The sequence below is a fragment of the Neodiprion pinetum genome, chromosome 6 (genome assembly GCF_021155775.2).
Source record: "Neodiprion pinetum isolate iyNeoPine1 chromosome 6, iyNeoPine1.2, whole genome shotgun sequence".
Lineage (NCBI taxonomy): Eukaryota > Metazoa > Arthropoda > Insecta > Hymenoptera > Diprionidae > Neodiprion > Neodiprion pinetum.
Genome location: NC_060237.1, coordinates 28,738,210 through 28,754,645, shown reverse-complemented (window position 1 = coordinate 28,754,645; position 16,436 = coordinate 28,738,210). Strand labels below are relative to the sequence as shown.

The following is a 16,436-nucleotide window of genomic DNA, read 5'->3' as shown; positions in this document are numbered from 1 at the left end:
TCCCGTGGATGGACGATTGTTGACTGATATCCAAAACTCGAGGCGTGCTCCTTATATAGTCGATCGGGATGATAGTTCCAACTTTTTTTCCAATTCCTGGGACACCGTATAACGTAAACATCGTGCAAGCGTAGTTGCTCGAGTCTTGCCTCGGAGCTCTATGACGAAGGCGGAAAAATATTGCCGGTCCTTCCGGTCCGGGGATCCTCTTCAAATCCCGTAACGATTTTTCTACGTCACGATGATTCTCAGAATGGGGGCTGTAGGTATTCGGATGAAAGTTCATTTAATATACTGCCCCAGGTGAGTCAATGGGCACGTGTGGCTTATGCAATCGCATCGTGATCAGGTGACGTGTCCAGGTATGCGGTAAAATTCGGTAAAGGGATGCAATATTTACGGAGTAGTCGTTATTATAATAATTATCGTCACCCCTCCCCCCCCCCCCCCCCCCAAGGCCATGAATTCCCCGTGATTCAAATAGCAAGTTCACCTTTACTGACTTTCGTCCATTCGCGTAAGAGGAAAGGGAAAACGATGATGCACCGGCTCCCCTCTCACGATCCAAAGTCTAACTAACGGTGAAGCAGCCCATCTCGTTGGTACATCCTCTTACTCTGGGCCAAGGTCGGAGGAATTTTCACTCGCGTGTTTTTTGCCACTGAAACACATTAGTTACGTTCTATTAGGTACCGTTGTAGCGGATATCCTGGTGCACGGGTAAGGATTGAGAAGAGAGATTGCAAAGAGAATGAATCTTATGTTTCCGAGGAATCATCGCGGTTCTCGAAACTCCTCTCAAGTTATTACATAGTTATGACGCGGAGAATTTGCCAGATACTCGTAAAATTTTGTCACAATTTGTCGTCATTCCGCTTGGAACTCTTCGCAAAGGATAAATCTGCATCTGTAATCTGTACTGAGCAGATCGTTCTCTGAACTTATCCGAGTTAAACGACAATATGGTTGGGATTTTCCGACAAAATTGAGTGGCAAATGATGCTCGCTTGCAGTAAGAGCACAAAAGCTGATTATGCAGTAGAGGAAAATGAGAAAACCGCAATTATTCAGCCTCTGTTTCTGGAAATGCCATCGACGCGATGTAACAAGTACGCTAATTTCGAATTAAAGCCGATAGTCATTATCATTAAGGTACATCGATAGCCAAATAGCTAGCGGTGATCGGGTCAATATTATTTCAGCCTGTCTTCGGTGAAAGCGTCACGCGCATGGAATCTCGTTCAATGACGTAGAATGATCCCCGAAGCCAACGCAATATTCGCAAAAACTTGTGAATGAACGTCTGCACGTTTATTTATAACTCCGATTTCCACGTTCCGTAGTGAGCCGGGTCGCGTATGATAAACTTACGTTCCATTTATAGATGTAAGATGCCGTGCTACATGTGGATCACGTACGTGATTCCTGTCACGGCCCGAAAAATTACACTAACGATCTCAAGTGTTTGTTTTATCTTCCTCCGTATTATAAACTGTACACCATGACGATCATCGTAGGATTCCCCTTGCTCCAAGTGACTGGATAATTTCTTTTTCAATAGAACGATGATTCAAAAGTACTTTTCGATTACATCTAATCCTTTCCTATTTGCAAATGATGCGGATGAATTATTAGCCGGTTACTTTTGCAAATTGCGATTATAAAACAATATTTTTCGCAAATCAACCGCAATCCTTTTTTTCAGGGAAAGTCAGAAATTTTGAAATGAAAGTAGGACTGAAAATGAAAAATTGGAGTAAAAGAGCTTTATCTCATTATTACCGCACATTTCAGTTATATCAGTCGAGACTGTGCCAGGTACTTGAGGATCCTCAGATGAAAAAATGAAATGATTTCAAGTTTAAAAAATACGAATATCCGAGGATCGTAGAATTCTGGTACATGAAAAGTCTGCGATCAAGGTTTATGGAAAATCACCATTTTCTTTCTCATGAAGTACGTATTACGTTAAAAATTCCTGAATACGTTTGATAAATCACAAAATATCGCCGCGACATTTTCTCGATTAGCATGTGTGTAATCGTTTCCATTCCCGTAATACGACAGACGATGAGTCCGGAACATGTGTCCAATTGCATACGTATGCTCAGCTTTACAAATATTTCTTTGCTCAATTAACATCTTGATATAATCCGATCAATTTTAAGTTGTGATATTTATTCATGCCGTCAACGCCCCTCACATACGTATTAACTGCTTGTGATTCGTTTTTACATTGATTGACAGCTGTGACGAGTTATTGTAATGAATAATACTGTTCACTGGGAAATACATGGGACAAGACACGTTGCCGGACATAACTTTCACCGCTGATGATTATCTTTGACCCAACGAAGAAGTGAGCTGGACCCAGTATAGGTATTTCTTACGAAAGCTGATAACGTCGCCCATCTTTGTAGCATTACTTGATCAAAGATAATCTTGAGTTTTGAATAACCGGGCCTAAGATAACGTTCCTTAACAATAATTGGTAGCTCATTTAATCGATGGGAGTGTCGATGCGATGATCCGGTGTCGATAACTCAATCCGGAAGAGTGGGGAAAGTGTTGATAATTTGTTTGATCCGGTAGAAAAATATAAAAAAAAAAAGAAACCAAAAAAAGAAACCATAAAAAAAAAAGAAATTCATACAAAACATCAAATTTATTATACAAAATGCAATCGAAGAAAAATATGATAAAAAATCATTGTATAATAATGTAAAGGAATGAAAATAAATATATGCGATGGTAACGTGATATATGCATAATAAATAAGTAATAATTATAGACGTATGTGTTACGTAAGTTTTCAGGCCCAATAAATATATCTGACGAAATACTTGGTATTGTAAAAAATTTAAAATAATAATAACAGTTAGAATAATAATTCGTATAAATACTTATATAGTACATCAAGTCGGTAGCGATTAAAGTGGTTCTAGATTTATAAAATATTATGTACGAAGAAATATTGTTACAATAGTAATTGCTATAAGTACATTACGAATTACGCAAAGTATTATTATGTATACATTGGAAATTGATGTATATTACACGTACATTGAGGGGGTGTATGAAAATATCTCTAACTGCTTAACGACTTTTGAGCGTATACATAATTTTTATCCTAGGTTGATAGATCCTTTTGTTTTGTCGGACGTTCGTTAAGGCACAATTGTGAGACTTTTCTAAGGCCTAAAGTCACTATTTTTTAAAAACATATCTAGCGGTTTACATCTGTTGAATTTGAATATCTAAATTCTGTTTCTAAATTGCACTTTTATCTTTGCAGTAGCAATAAATTTGCTTTCGATTAATTTAATCAAATAATAAGGAATTGTACGCTTAGTTTGGTATTTAAAAGGCTTCGGTGAGTAAGTACCGATTTAGGTGAATAATTAAGTGTCTATTTAGAATAGATTGTAATGCATTGAACGAGTTGAGATTTGTGTCCTTGGTGATTGGAAAAATGATGAAACAGGAGTTTTCAATTTCTGTTCAGATGAACGACGAGAAACATGAATAATTACATTACAGTGTTATTGACATTTTCTATATACGTATAAAACGTAGGAACTTTGTACGTTCACGTACGTTCTGATATCACAGCTTACTAATTTAAGAATCGCTTAGTTTAAAGCTAGGGCTTGAATAAATAGTTTTACTATCTAAAATATATACAACGATATCAATCTACGCTCTATAAATGAGAATTCAGCAAAATAAAATTTTTTTTTTTTTTTTACCGGTAACGCAGAAGCCGCGTTACAGCACAAGTCATGACGAATTTAGGACAGATTAATAAATCATTATTTAATCTTACACATAGTTGATAATTGGCACGTCACTTTTAATGCTATTATTGATAAATCTGCCTATATTTTTGAAGATGTATTCAAATTCGCCGACTGAAATGTCTGGAACCATTAATATCATTACTATATTATTTACCGTACTAATTGTCATTCAATAAGTACATTAATACTGTTTCACTTTGAAGTAGATCTCGTAATACTGGTCTCTAGTCCTGGGGTTTTTGTTTATTTTTTTCTTTGTTTTCTTCGTTTGTGTTTCTATTCTTTTGAAAACAACGTTTCGAAGGAATAAAAAGAAAAAAGAGGTAGAAGAGTAACTCCCTTCTGGTCAGGACTGAGGATTGAAAATCGTTAAGCTAGTTGTGATAGTTTTATCATAAAATGATCGGTTATAAGTTAAAATGAAATAAATAATTGGCGAAAATAAGTGAAATTCGTAGTCTTATATCGCGGTGAGAATAATTTACGATCATAATTGTTCCGCGAACGAAAATATTTTATCACGTCCATCTTCCCGCCAGAATTAAATTTCCTCGCACGAATTCGTGTCGTCACGTACTTAGCGAGGTGTCTTGTAAGAAGAACGAGAAAAATAAAAAGGCGAAGAACAGGACGAGGATAAGGAAGAAGAAGAAGCGGGAGGAGGAAAATTTACTCAGTTTTCCTCTGTTTGTTCCCGGTCAACTTCCTCCGGGGACCCCTCCTCTGCCCTCGGCCTTGACCGGGACGTTTGTTCCGACGACCCGACTTCTGCACCCTGACGTTCTTCCCCTTCTTCCCCTGTTTATTCCTCCTCCTGATTGTTTCCAGGGGTGGAGGGTTCAACGGATCACAGACTTTCGTGTCCTTCAGCGTTGCAGCCAGGTTCGAGAACGCCACCATCCAATCCCTCAGGAACCCCTTGTAAAGTTGGATCACGCCGCTGTCTTGCACCAGCATTCGCGTGAAGTCGCCCTTCTCCGTCCAGTCCGGACTCTCGGTGACTATCGCCGCCTCGTAGGAGGACGGCAACTCGATACCAAGGATGACTATCGCCGTCTCCACTTCACAGAGCATCTGTAATTCGGTGAAAAGCATTTGTCAGAAGCGCCGATCGGCTGGGAAGCGGGCGCCCATTTTCCTGTTAGAGAAAAGGACCTTTCGGGAACAAAGCAAAGAAGTTGTCGCCGTCACTTACTCTGATAATATTGTGGTACATGGCCTCGATGATTTTGTTTCTCTTCCCCCTGGCGTTTGTGTTGAAATGGGAGTCCAGCTCGAAGGACTTGAGGTGATAAAAGGTGATGGCGAATCTCTGAAGGGTGTCGTGCAGTTTGGGGAGCGCGATCTGAGCCTTCTTCGCCTTCTCGAGGCACCAGGCCTCCTTGTGATACCATTCAAGCTGTCCCTTCGGTAGCCAGGGGAGGCTATACTGGGTCTTCAATTCTTTGGTCACCTGCAACGAGGAACAAGATACCGCGGTTGTAGTCAAGACTCGCAGAGAAGAGCCTGAGGCTGCATTCATCGGGCCCGAACCGACGAGTCCGTGCGCGCTCCACGAGCTCAGGAATGATAAAAAGGCCTGAACAAAATACGGCTCTGCGCCGGTTGGGACCGGCCGTAGACAAAACAATAATTGCTGTCATTTAGTAGCCTCGGCGAGGCGGAATTGAGCTGTGTCAACGCGCTATCTCGCTCCGCATGATGCGGACACCCTATATCCTCGACAACGGAACACTGCGCACGAAGCCTCGTGTCGCGTTCGCGAGGTAATTCCCTCCAACGCAGCACTCACCTTCGAGTATATCTGCGCGATGTCGTTCTTCGCGTGGAAGTAGTCCCAGGCCACTTTGAACTGCGTGTGGACCCGCTTCAGGGTCCGGTAGAGGTTGTGTCTTTGGTTCGGACTGTCGGTGACCGGTGCACCACAGGAGTGGATCCAGGGCTCCTCCCGCATCTCAGCGTGGCCGAGGCCTGCTGGGGCTGCCGAAAGTGGCGTCAGGCTCGAGGTCAGGAACAACGCGAAGGTCGTTAGAGTGGCCGTTTGCGCCACGGAATCTGAAACGGAAGAAGAAAAGGCGTTCGAGGATCAGTCCGACCGGGATTAGAGGGGCGAGAATTTTAGTCTTAGGTATACTGTACAAGCTGTCAAATCGAGCAACCCTGAACTTGGGCAGCTCAGGGTGAACGAATTTTTAAAGTCGGATCGCATTTTTGGCACAGTGTTGTTCTTGTTGCGGGGACCTCGTTCGAGGTTCAAGCTTAAAGGGCCAAACCGACGCCACGGACGTGTCGAATCGTTCGACGGATCAATCGCCGAAGGTAATTATCGCCCGTGGCACCGTACCGAATTACGCGCCCTGTCGCGAATCCGTACGAGGATTATCCACGGTGGATGAGAATCGAGAAACGGAGAAAAAGGGTTTTCGAGGAGGTGATTTGCGGTGGCGAATGATCGCGTGTCCTGTACTGCAGCTAAGATGCAACGCGAAACGAACGAGTGGTAAATTGCACAATAAATTCTAGTCCCCGGCGGGCAGCCTACTTCCTATTCGAAGCGCGAGGGCGGAGGAATCGCATTGTGAGATGGAGGCGTGGGTGCGTTGCGCAATTGAGTGTATTTTCTAGGGCCTTCGAAAAAGACTCGCCTTCGACGCCGGGTTCAGTTGAGAACTGCAACCTCGAGAGAGGGTGTCTCTCTTAATTCCATAAAGCGAGATGAGCTTCGTCGCGGTTTGCGGTTCACCGCTGCAGGTCGTCCAAGAAGATGAAGAAGACGAAGAAAATGGTGGGCCGCGTCAGCGCGTATCGCGACACCTGGACTCTGAAGCGCTTTCTCCACATGCCGTCGAACCGAACGTTGCACAACGTTTGGAACAGCACCGAGAAATTTGTAGGAGCCAGAAGAGGACAACCCCGTCTCCTGAACCCCGTGGCTAGGCTTTTTCACTTCGTCAAGTTGGTAATCCGCGTGAGAGCCTCGAGGAGGCGAGGAGCACGTGCACAATGGGTCGTCCCGCTCCACACAGGTTTCGCACGCGTGTTGCGTGCAGATTTGCACGTCGTCTGGTACCGCACCGGGACTCCCCACGCCCACATCGCGGACCGTGGGCTGGTTGCTGGTCCTCCTCTCGCGTCGCTGGATAGCCTCTCTCTTCACCTGGACTCCCTTGAGATCGTCGGTGGTCGGACAACCTGCTGACTACGAGTACGTGCCGAGGATCGAATCGCTCAGCCAGAGCGCGCGGTGTCAAGAACGAAGATATGGATCAGTGATGTCAGGAGCTGACGTCACGTATCATTTATTTCCAGAGGTGACAGCCGACGCCGCTGCACCGCGAACAACGCCGAGTAACGACTACGCCGCCCGGTTCGGTGCAAATATCATTACCGTACTGACACATATATTTACCGGCACTCTATCAACAAACCAAACGAAATAAGCGCGCGCCGATCTCTTGTAACCAACTATTCCGCCGACGGTCGATCCTGCTTTCGGCTCTCCACCAATATGTACGATGCATAATTTATACCCAATGTTAGCCGTACACGTGGGTAATAAGTGGGCATACCTCCGAGTAGGTACATACACCCAATATATATGTACAAATTTCGAAAACACGCGCGGCAATTGCCTCATGTTACAGTATATTTGCCTCCGATTCCACCTAATCTCCGGACGCCGCGGTGTGTTTACAAAAACCGAAACGGGGACCGGAAATCTTCGACTGTCGTCTCGGTATTCTTGCGGAGCAATTCCCTGCGGTACTTTCGAACCTAGAAAAAATGGTAATGAAAAAAAAACAAAAAAAAAAAAAAAAAACCAGGTAAATAGTTGACCCTCGACGGTCATTTCGCACCGTGGCTGGCGCAACGGTTGCCGTGCCATCAGCGTCACGTTCGATTCTAGGAGCCGTTGGCGAGCGACCGCAGCCTCTCGACTTTACGACCGGGACGGTAGCCTCACAGCTGAAAGCGTTTAGCCATTGCAATTTTTCGCAACTCCAGCACAGAGTCACGGATGACTGCCGATTTCTCACAGCTCAACGGGGTCTGTATACGCAGGTATAATAATCGAGAGCTCGAACACGCCCATCGATTTGTCCGACGCTCGGCCGTTTCAGTAATTGCAGTTGGGCGCTTCCGCGGCGCGGGGCGCGCAATATCGCGACCGGAAATCGATGACAGGGACGGTATCTCGGGTTGATTGCGACGACGCCGTTGGCCAGAGGTCGTAAAGCCGCTCGCTCCGGTCCCCGTAATTTAAACATTGCTTCTCCCAATGGCGGAGGACTCAGCGCCTCGTCAGCGTCTCGTCGCCTGCACAACGGACCTCCGACGACGTTGACGAAACCGATTACGTCTCTGTCTACTTATCGGTATACCTCGAACGCGCCCCCTAAGATCTCCCGCTCCTTTCGGCGAACGACATTCGATACCCGACCTCGCGGTCCCGGTGGTCTAATCACTAATATCGGCACCGACCCGGACGGCGTCTCACGCCTCCGTCTCGACGTCGACGATTCGTCGGAATCTTTTTCGCGCTCCCGCCCATTAAGCCGGAGTGTGCGCACCGTCGGATCAGCGTGGATTCTTCTTCCTCGTCAAATACCGCTTTGTTAAATGTAAAAGGTACGATGAACAGCCGCGAGAGATCGTCAAGTCTTGACAGAAATTTATGAAACAGAATTTATTTACGGCCCGGTTTTCCCGCATGCTTGTGCAGCCGCCTCCCCGGTTCGCCTGGTATGCGCGCACCAAGTAGGTACGCATTGAAAACTCCGATTAACAAATTGTCGCAAAAAGTTGCTGTCCGCTCCGGTCGACGTTGCTGTACCACCAGCAAGTATTTCTGACCCTCGATTCGCAGGAGTATGTTGGTAATTATGAAAAAAAGAAAAAAAAAATCTAAAACTCTTCTCGGCGTGGTCATGCTCAAAGTATTGCAATCGAAAGCGATGAAAGATCGGTGAAAAAATTTGACGAGGAAGACTCGTCAGGTTTGATGTATTCGTCAAGCCTTGAGTGTAAACTGCCTTTACTGCTCCAAAATAATCCGAACAACTGACACGGAGAAAAAAAAGAAAACAATAATTTTCTCATTACTATGTTCAATGTAACAATCATCAATTTTTGAATCTGTCTTCTGGTACAACAAAAATATCTTCGAAGAGCAGTGGCTGTTCGAAAGGTCGTATAAACGCTCGCGTGTCTTAACCAGCGATAATGTAAGTAGCATTAATAAACGAAGGGGGCGCCTCTCGGGGCCTTTATTTTCCCTTTTTCGCTTTTTAACGACAACTCGTGTTACGTTAACGATCCCATAGCTTTAATCTTTACTACCGCGGCGACACGTAGATGTGCTTTTACACGGCTGGTGTTCACTGGATTGCGCCTGACTCTCGGAGAGCGGCGCCCTCCGCACCCTCCGCACCCTCCGGGTTCATCATCGTCGGCACGGCGATGCCTCGCTCACACAGACGCACCGAACGCACGGCCACGGCACCCTTGTCAACCTGCATCGGGACCTCCGAGTATGCGGTGGCATAATATTTTCATTTCACGGTGGAGTGGCCCGCCTGTCCCACACGCACGTACGTGGCTCTCCCGCTCCGTGAACCCCGATGAACTCAAACTCGGTCATTGCACAGGCCCAGACAGACCCGAAAGGCCTCCTCCCTTGTCGGAGTCTCCTTCGGACTTGGGGAGTCAAAATGGCGACTTGAAATCTCGGCAAGGAGAACGGATTTCCGGTGGACCATGGGAGATGTTTCATTCACACTGCGGAGCTATTATCGTGGCATTATATTCTCTACGAGTAGGCTGTAAGAATTCTTCAGAAAACGATCATCCACCGCGGTGAACTCGATGTTGCCGCGGACTGGCCGTTACGCGCAAAAAGACAGAACCAACGGTAGGCATGGTTTTAAATCTTCGCCGATGTGACAAGTCGGGGATAAAACGGGAATCTGACGCGACAAAAAGCTCGTGTCTATTTCTGTGCCTGCATGCGCACAGATGCTCGATTGATAAATGGAGGGATACTTATGGGTCCGCGACCCAGTCTCGTGAAGATTGTTCCTTACGTAAAACCAGATGATCTTGTTCCCCGGAATTGAGAAACGACCGACTCGACATTGCGTAGCTTAAGAACTCTGTACAACCAAGTTGGCCAAATTGGGTCACACATCAATCGGAGCCTAAAATCGGTCGGACTACATCGTGTTAAACTGAGAAAAGGGTAGACTAAGAACTCGCACGTGGAATGAGGATTTATCCGATACCGTGTAGAACATCGTCCTATAGTTGTAGTGAATTAATTATGTTGTACAATTGAAACGACGGTCATAAGTGTCCGTGGAATTAGTCACTGTAACACATGCGAATCTTTGGTAGACCCTTTTGCGCAGTTTATGTGACAGGTATCGGTACTCGGAGAAAAGTCCTTCCATCCGTCTAGGGTTTCACACTCGATAACCCGAATGGCGTCGAAGCCTTGTCCCTTAGCCCTTCCACGCGGCGCGCATGACGAAACGGGATCGGCGAAGGGTCGCGTGGCGAAAAGTCGAGCTCGAAGAAGCAGCGCAAGAGCCGGGAGCGCACCACCTGCATAAGCGCGTGCCTGTAATAGCCCGGATTCCGAAGTTGAGTATAACAAGGGTTTGGCCGGCGAGATGGAGAGCGGATGCCCACCCGGGAGGCGATGATCACCTTGCTAACCCCGACATACGAGCCGCCGTTGCGGCGCGCGAGACTGACTGACTGGACGCCCTGGTCCTGCGGTGGTTTTAGGCCGGGCCCCGGACCCCGGAGGCCGGCACGCCGGGCCGGTTGTTTGATAAACTGGTTAAGGCCCATCTTCGGATATGTTTGCCTTTGCTTTGTAACTTTACTAGTGTGTTGTGACTTGCGCCGTGAGGAAAAGGGCCTCCGTGATGATGGGCCTCGAGCAAACACGCCCGTTTACTCCGGGCACACACCGCACTCGTCCGCGCGCATCCACATACGTCTCTTTACACCACGGACGATATTTCGTTGTTTTAAGTAATCATGTGATTTGTCATACGGTACCGGAGGAGAGCCCCTCGAGTGTTGCCGTCGTTTTATGCGCGCCCACGCCTCGTCGTACCTCCGCACACAAACGATCGGTCCGACAGAAATTTATTCAATCATTTATCGCCGTTCCCTGCCCGTCTTATCGTCGACGGAGAATTGATCCCGCGTTTCGTCTTCCGTCGAAACTAGTAATTGACCCGTTCGCTTTGATCCGATACCTTTGTAAATTATTCCATCGGCGAGCGAAGCGTGGACCCAAAGTTGTCGAAAAGGTGACGAACGTTTCACTCTTCACGCATCGCGATCGTTCGCCGCAGGTTGCTTGCTGCGAGTATAAACAACGAGGACGATGAGATAGTATTCCTCTCTAGGCGCCTATGCTACTTCCGAGACCGAAGCCAAATAAACACCGACACTGACTCAGTTATGGCTTAGTCACTCGTTTACTAAATTTCGTTGTAAAAATACGGCCAATCGGTGAAGCGTATGGAAAACTGTTAGGTACCCGCGTCTTATCTAGAGTATCAGATCGTACAGCGAAGAGATAGTTAACGCGACCTCGATCGATAAGGAAAGACAAGTTCGGGCCGTTGTTAATTAACCATTACGTATCACTCGACGCGGTTGCGCGCGTACCTCACTACCGATTTCGTAAATTAGTAACGTCGACGCGTACTTGAAAATGTTACAATTTTTACTCTTACGTAACGAGTCGTTCCGTAATGCGCTCTTATAGCAATGACGAATCACGCTTATCGTGATCGGGCTGCGATAAAAAAAATAGACGTTTCAGCCTGATACGAGGCAATGACGTTTCGCGTATCGCCGTTGATCTGTTGGGTGGAAGAAGACCGGCTAAATAAAAAGATAACAAAAAACGAAGAAAAACAATAAAAAATACAGAAACAGGAGAAAATTTGTAACTCGAAGGAAAAGTAGTTTGAGACGCAGGACGCGGTTCGGCCGAGTAGGCACGGAGGAACCGCGTTGACCCTAGATTCCGGTTTCAAATTACAGGGATTGCCGGTACCTGTGCGAATTGCTAATCAGGTGGTTCCACGGCGTAACTAAGAAACCGAAAGGTCGTAGTAAAATTACGCGTCGTTCTTTTTCCCCCCACTAATGGTCCGTTGCCCCTGGCCCAGCCATGCGCTAGTTACACGCAACCAAATTATGTCGATAAATATTTATTACATGGAGGGCCCATACAATTTCGTCGTAGAAGATTATACGTGTATTGTATATCGTTTATCGGGTAAAAGCGGATCGTGTCGTTTTCGAGCTGCCCGGTTCTACGCACATTCTACAGCCAAGAGACCCGCGGTTTTATCCTACCATTTTTCTACCTTTCTTCGAGATTTTATTGACTTTTTACGTTGATGATAAATGTATAATCTGCGTGGTATACATACACATACATCTATATACGTCATTATATACCTGCAGCGGCGTCTATAACTTTCATCGCAAGAATTTCAGCACGGATGTATAAAAGAAACTGCGGCAGAGTTGATACCGCTCGCCATCATACCTGCACCTGTCATTTCGACACCTTGTACCGCACGCGTTTATCCCGTCATATCTCGAATTATAAATTCGCTGGCGATTAGCGATTCGGCGCAATTAGAGAAATCAAAACCAAGGGGGAGCGACGAAAGGCACGCCCATTATTAAAACTATGCAATTAGCTAAGGATAAGATTTAACAATGTACACACACCGCCTTAGTGTGGCAAGGGCGTATGCTCCAGCCACCAGCAAAGCGAAGCTCATCTCTCGCAGGTCCTTCTGTCGCAGGAGCGTCGCTTTTTCAGCGTCGCTTAATCCTCTTGGGGTGGTTTAGACTCCGCCGCATCCACTGGGGCGCTCGGTGATCCACGAGGGATGGTCGCTCTATTATTTACGCTACTTTCTCTCATCCACGTACGTGCAAAAGTTTCAGTTTTTTCTTTTAAATCACACCAAAATCAACCGCCTCCGTGCTCAGATCGACGTTATTGACACGTAACAGCGAAGCAGAAATGTCCACATTTTTCGCCAATGGCGATCGATCGTTGCACCTCAGGTGGTGATTTTCACTCAACTCCAACCGATTCCCGATACCATTTACCGCGGCCGCGATTTCCCAGCGCACTTTCGGGTGGTTTTCTTTCGATTTATTGCCGATTTCAACGCGCCCCTGTCACCGAAATATGGCGTCAAGGATCGAGAGATCGGTGAACCGCGTCCCTCGATCTTTCGTCTATATTTTTCGCCCAAATTTCGGCACGATATTTGCCGATTTCCGGTAGTTCTTTGTTCTTTAAATTTTCAAATTTCAGAAAAATCCTTTCTCCTTCGCTTCCGTTTTTTAAAGGAGGCCACGATGCCGGCGCGTCTGTGACGTGATACAGATTTGAAAAGGCGCGACTTGACCATTCGGCAAGACGATCTCGTGGTGACTGAGCCGGGCGCGCGCCAGACTCGCTTAACTCACTGCCAACTCACTCGGAGCGACCGATCGGGTCCTCTTCTCTCCCTCCAGCTTCCTCTCTTCTCGCTCCCTCCTCCGCCCCCGTTCCCCCTCGCGCCGCCGCCTCGTCACACACACGCCGCCCTCGCGAGGGGGGATACCGGACCCCCGGGGGCAGCGTAATTTCATTACAGGTACGTATTATTAAACAACGAACAACACGCCGTCGAGGCGCAGCCACGATGTTGCACGCTCTTGTTGGATACCTTGATAATTGTCGCGTTTCAAACCCGGTGAATTGATTACAGCTGTGCTCTTCGTCGAGCCGCCGCTGCTCTCTCATCCGCATGACTCAAGAATCGCCGTGATTTCCCTTGCCCGATGTTTGTTCGGTATTATTGATAGTGGGGAAACTTTGTCTTGCTCAACTATTTTTTTTTCCTTCCCTCTATTTCTCTCGCTGCAATGTCTGAGCGGGCGATTTCGATCCGATAATCCCAGAGCCAAGAACCGTATGCGGGTCACAGAACGATCAAAGATTTTTATGTCAACTGGTTGGTTCTCCTCTGATACTCGAGTCGTCCTAGTGGCCGAATATATACAGTCAGAGATAATTTTGTGATGGCTAGACTCGTTGAAGTGACACGTCGAATTTGAACCGAGTCATCGTGGATCACAATTTTTGCTCAAGTCGTTACACAATTTATTGCAACATGGATTAGTTACCGTGTACATACAGTGAAAATACGTTGGTATATAAACGGATATTACAAAGTAAAGAGAATATTGTTGAAAATGCACTTAAAGGTTGAACCTGGCGGTCACGCCCGGGGCTCAAAGCGGCGTTAATTTATCTACACACCGTTTATTTGTTTCCATTTTAGTGTTGTTCGGTGTCAAAACTAAAAGCTAGGCAGAGATTGCTTCTGAATAGCGACGATATGACTAATGTAAGTGTAACTGTGTTTTTTGTGGCACTGTAGACAGTAGTACGCAGCGTTATGGAAATTGGATACACGCGTAACGCGTTATCTGCCGGAAAATTTACGATTAGATCAATATTGGTGAAAAACAATTAACCTGGTAGCGTCGGTGTGGCTTACGAGCATCCACTTAGAACGAAACCCCTCGAGGAATCCAATAAATCTACGACGTCACCCGCGGCGCCGATGTTACGTGGCTAATTAAGCCATCACACGAAAACCGAAGCTTCAGATTTTCTGAATTTCACCGAAGGAGCTATAAACGCGTAAGGAAAGATCAGCCACTCTCGCAAATTAGGGATCGCTAGCGGCTGGGAAAACGAGAGAGGAAATCTGTGCCAAGACTAATTACGCGATGCGGTGATCCAATTAGCGGTGTTCCAAAGGAACGAGAGAAGCTAAGGGAGAGGCAGAGAGAGAAGGAGAGATAAGGAAAAAAACGTCAACAATATGCGAGAAAAGAGGAAGTGTAAGAAGATGTGGTCGCTGCTCTGGCAATGCGACATTGGTGAGCGAGAGCTTGCGGTGTAAACGAGCCAGATAGGATAAAGTAACGGAGAGAGGTTCTCTCTGAGATAAGAGACCGGGAAGGAATAAGACTGACGTCACTGATAACGCGTCTCTCCGGCGACGGCGACCGATGTGACAGGTGAAGCCACACGGCCAGATGACAAAACGTTGAAATAGAAATAGTTATAAACTAGCTACACCGGAGCGCCCCGCCGGCGAATTAGTCATGGATTATTTTAGCCTCGTGATCAATTGACCGGGGGCAGAAAGTGGGGCCACGGGCCCAAAACCGACTCCGTACTTTTCGTGTCACTTTTCTTCCGTCATTATGCTCCAAGGCACCCAGCGTCGTCTTGTTCGATGCCAATTAACAGGGACGTCGAACGATTCGAGTCTGTGATTGAACGGACTTATTGACCGGCTGCTATCGAATTGATCGAGCGACAAATTCACCTCGTGTAAAAATCTTCCAACGCTGCAAAGCGCCAATACTGCGGCATTGAAATCATCGTCGCGGTTTTATGCTGCAACGCCTCATTTCCCAAGTTCCTGATGACAGTCTTGCTGATCACGAGAATTCGTCCGAAGACAATGACGTGCGGTAAGAACTCATCGGAATTGGAACGATAAGCAGTTGCTTCGGGTTATTTGTCACTTTTATGACGTACGGGATTATTTAATACAAAGAAAACTGAGGAACGTGATAAGTCGGAGTTGTGAATAGCTTTGCGCAATTGCGGTGAGATTTAACTGGACTAAATAATCCTCCTGCAGTCTTCTGCCGGAAGAAGCGATAACTGCGTATAAATTCTTCTTCGACTTCACGAGCCGTTTGAGTACCTATACTTTCTCTGCTCTCGAGTTCGCGTGAACGACTAATTGGGAATGTAAGAATCCTACGTATCGGTGGAAATTAATTCTTGTGTGTATAAATTTGTCAACCACGGTAGTGTCGGCGATGAACTCATTCTCGCCACACATGCCGCAAGGAGCTTGTATAAAAACGAGATAAATATCATTTCACGGAAACGGAGAAATCGCATTGTCGTTTGACGATTTTCTTCCACTTAGCTTTCTTTTTCATCTTTTTAATTCACTTCGCTTACAATGAGCAGAAGACGATCAAAAGTCGTGAGAATCTAATTCCCGCAGTGTAAATAAGCAAAAACAAAGAGGAAAATGGATTTCAAAGCAAATATGCAAAACCTATAACTCATAAGAGGACGCAACGGCTTAAGATATATTCACAAGCGCCGCGAGGCACAGAACAATAATTGGCCGCAAACAATTCGAGTAAACATCAAAAGCATCGAAGGTGTTTAAGGAGGAGCGGAGAGTGCGTATAATTCCTTGCTTCGGCTGCAGACCATCAAGACCAAGAGAGGCCCAGCGCATAGTAAAGTGCTAACACTTAAGGGCACACCTCTTGCACGTGATTCTTTACCATTCACATTTTCAAGTAATTCGTTGGTAAATTTCCGGACGTTATAGTAATAAGCTGCCTCATTTGGCGTCACATAAGGAATCTCACGACACCAAGAACAAGCGATAAGTACCGGCAACCACAGCGAACTCGGTAGACAATCATCATCGGATGATTAGTTTCTACAGAATTTTTATAAAGTGGGAATGTCGTCAC

At 46.3% G+C, this 16,436-nt stretch overlaps 1 protein-coding gene across 1 annotated transcript; it reads right to left on the bottom strand.

Annotated features, from left to right (window-relative positions):
* Positions 1 to 2,704: 2,704 nt before the first annotated feature.
* LOC124221755 (uncharacterized) lies at positions 2,705 to 13,284 on the bottom strand. The gene is made up of 4 exons (XM_046632038.2): positions 12,571 to 13,284; positions 5,593 to 5,855; positions 4,996 to 5,253; positions 2,705 to 4,874 (listed from the first exon to the last, which is right to left on the bottom strand). The coding sequence occupies exons 1-4, from the start codon at positions 12,623 to 12,625 to the stop codon at positions 4,470 to 4,472; spliced, it is 981 nt and encodes a 326-aa protein (XP_046487994.1). The 5' UTR covers positions 12,626 to 13,284; the 3' UTR covers positions 2,705 to 4,469.
* Between the last annotated feature and the right edge of the window lie 3,152 nt (positions 13,285 to 16,436).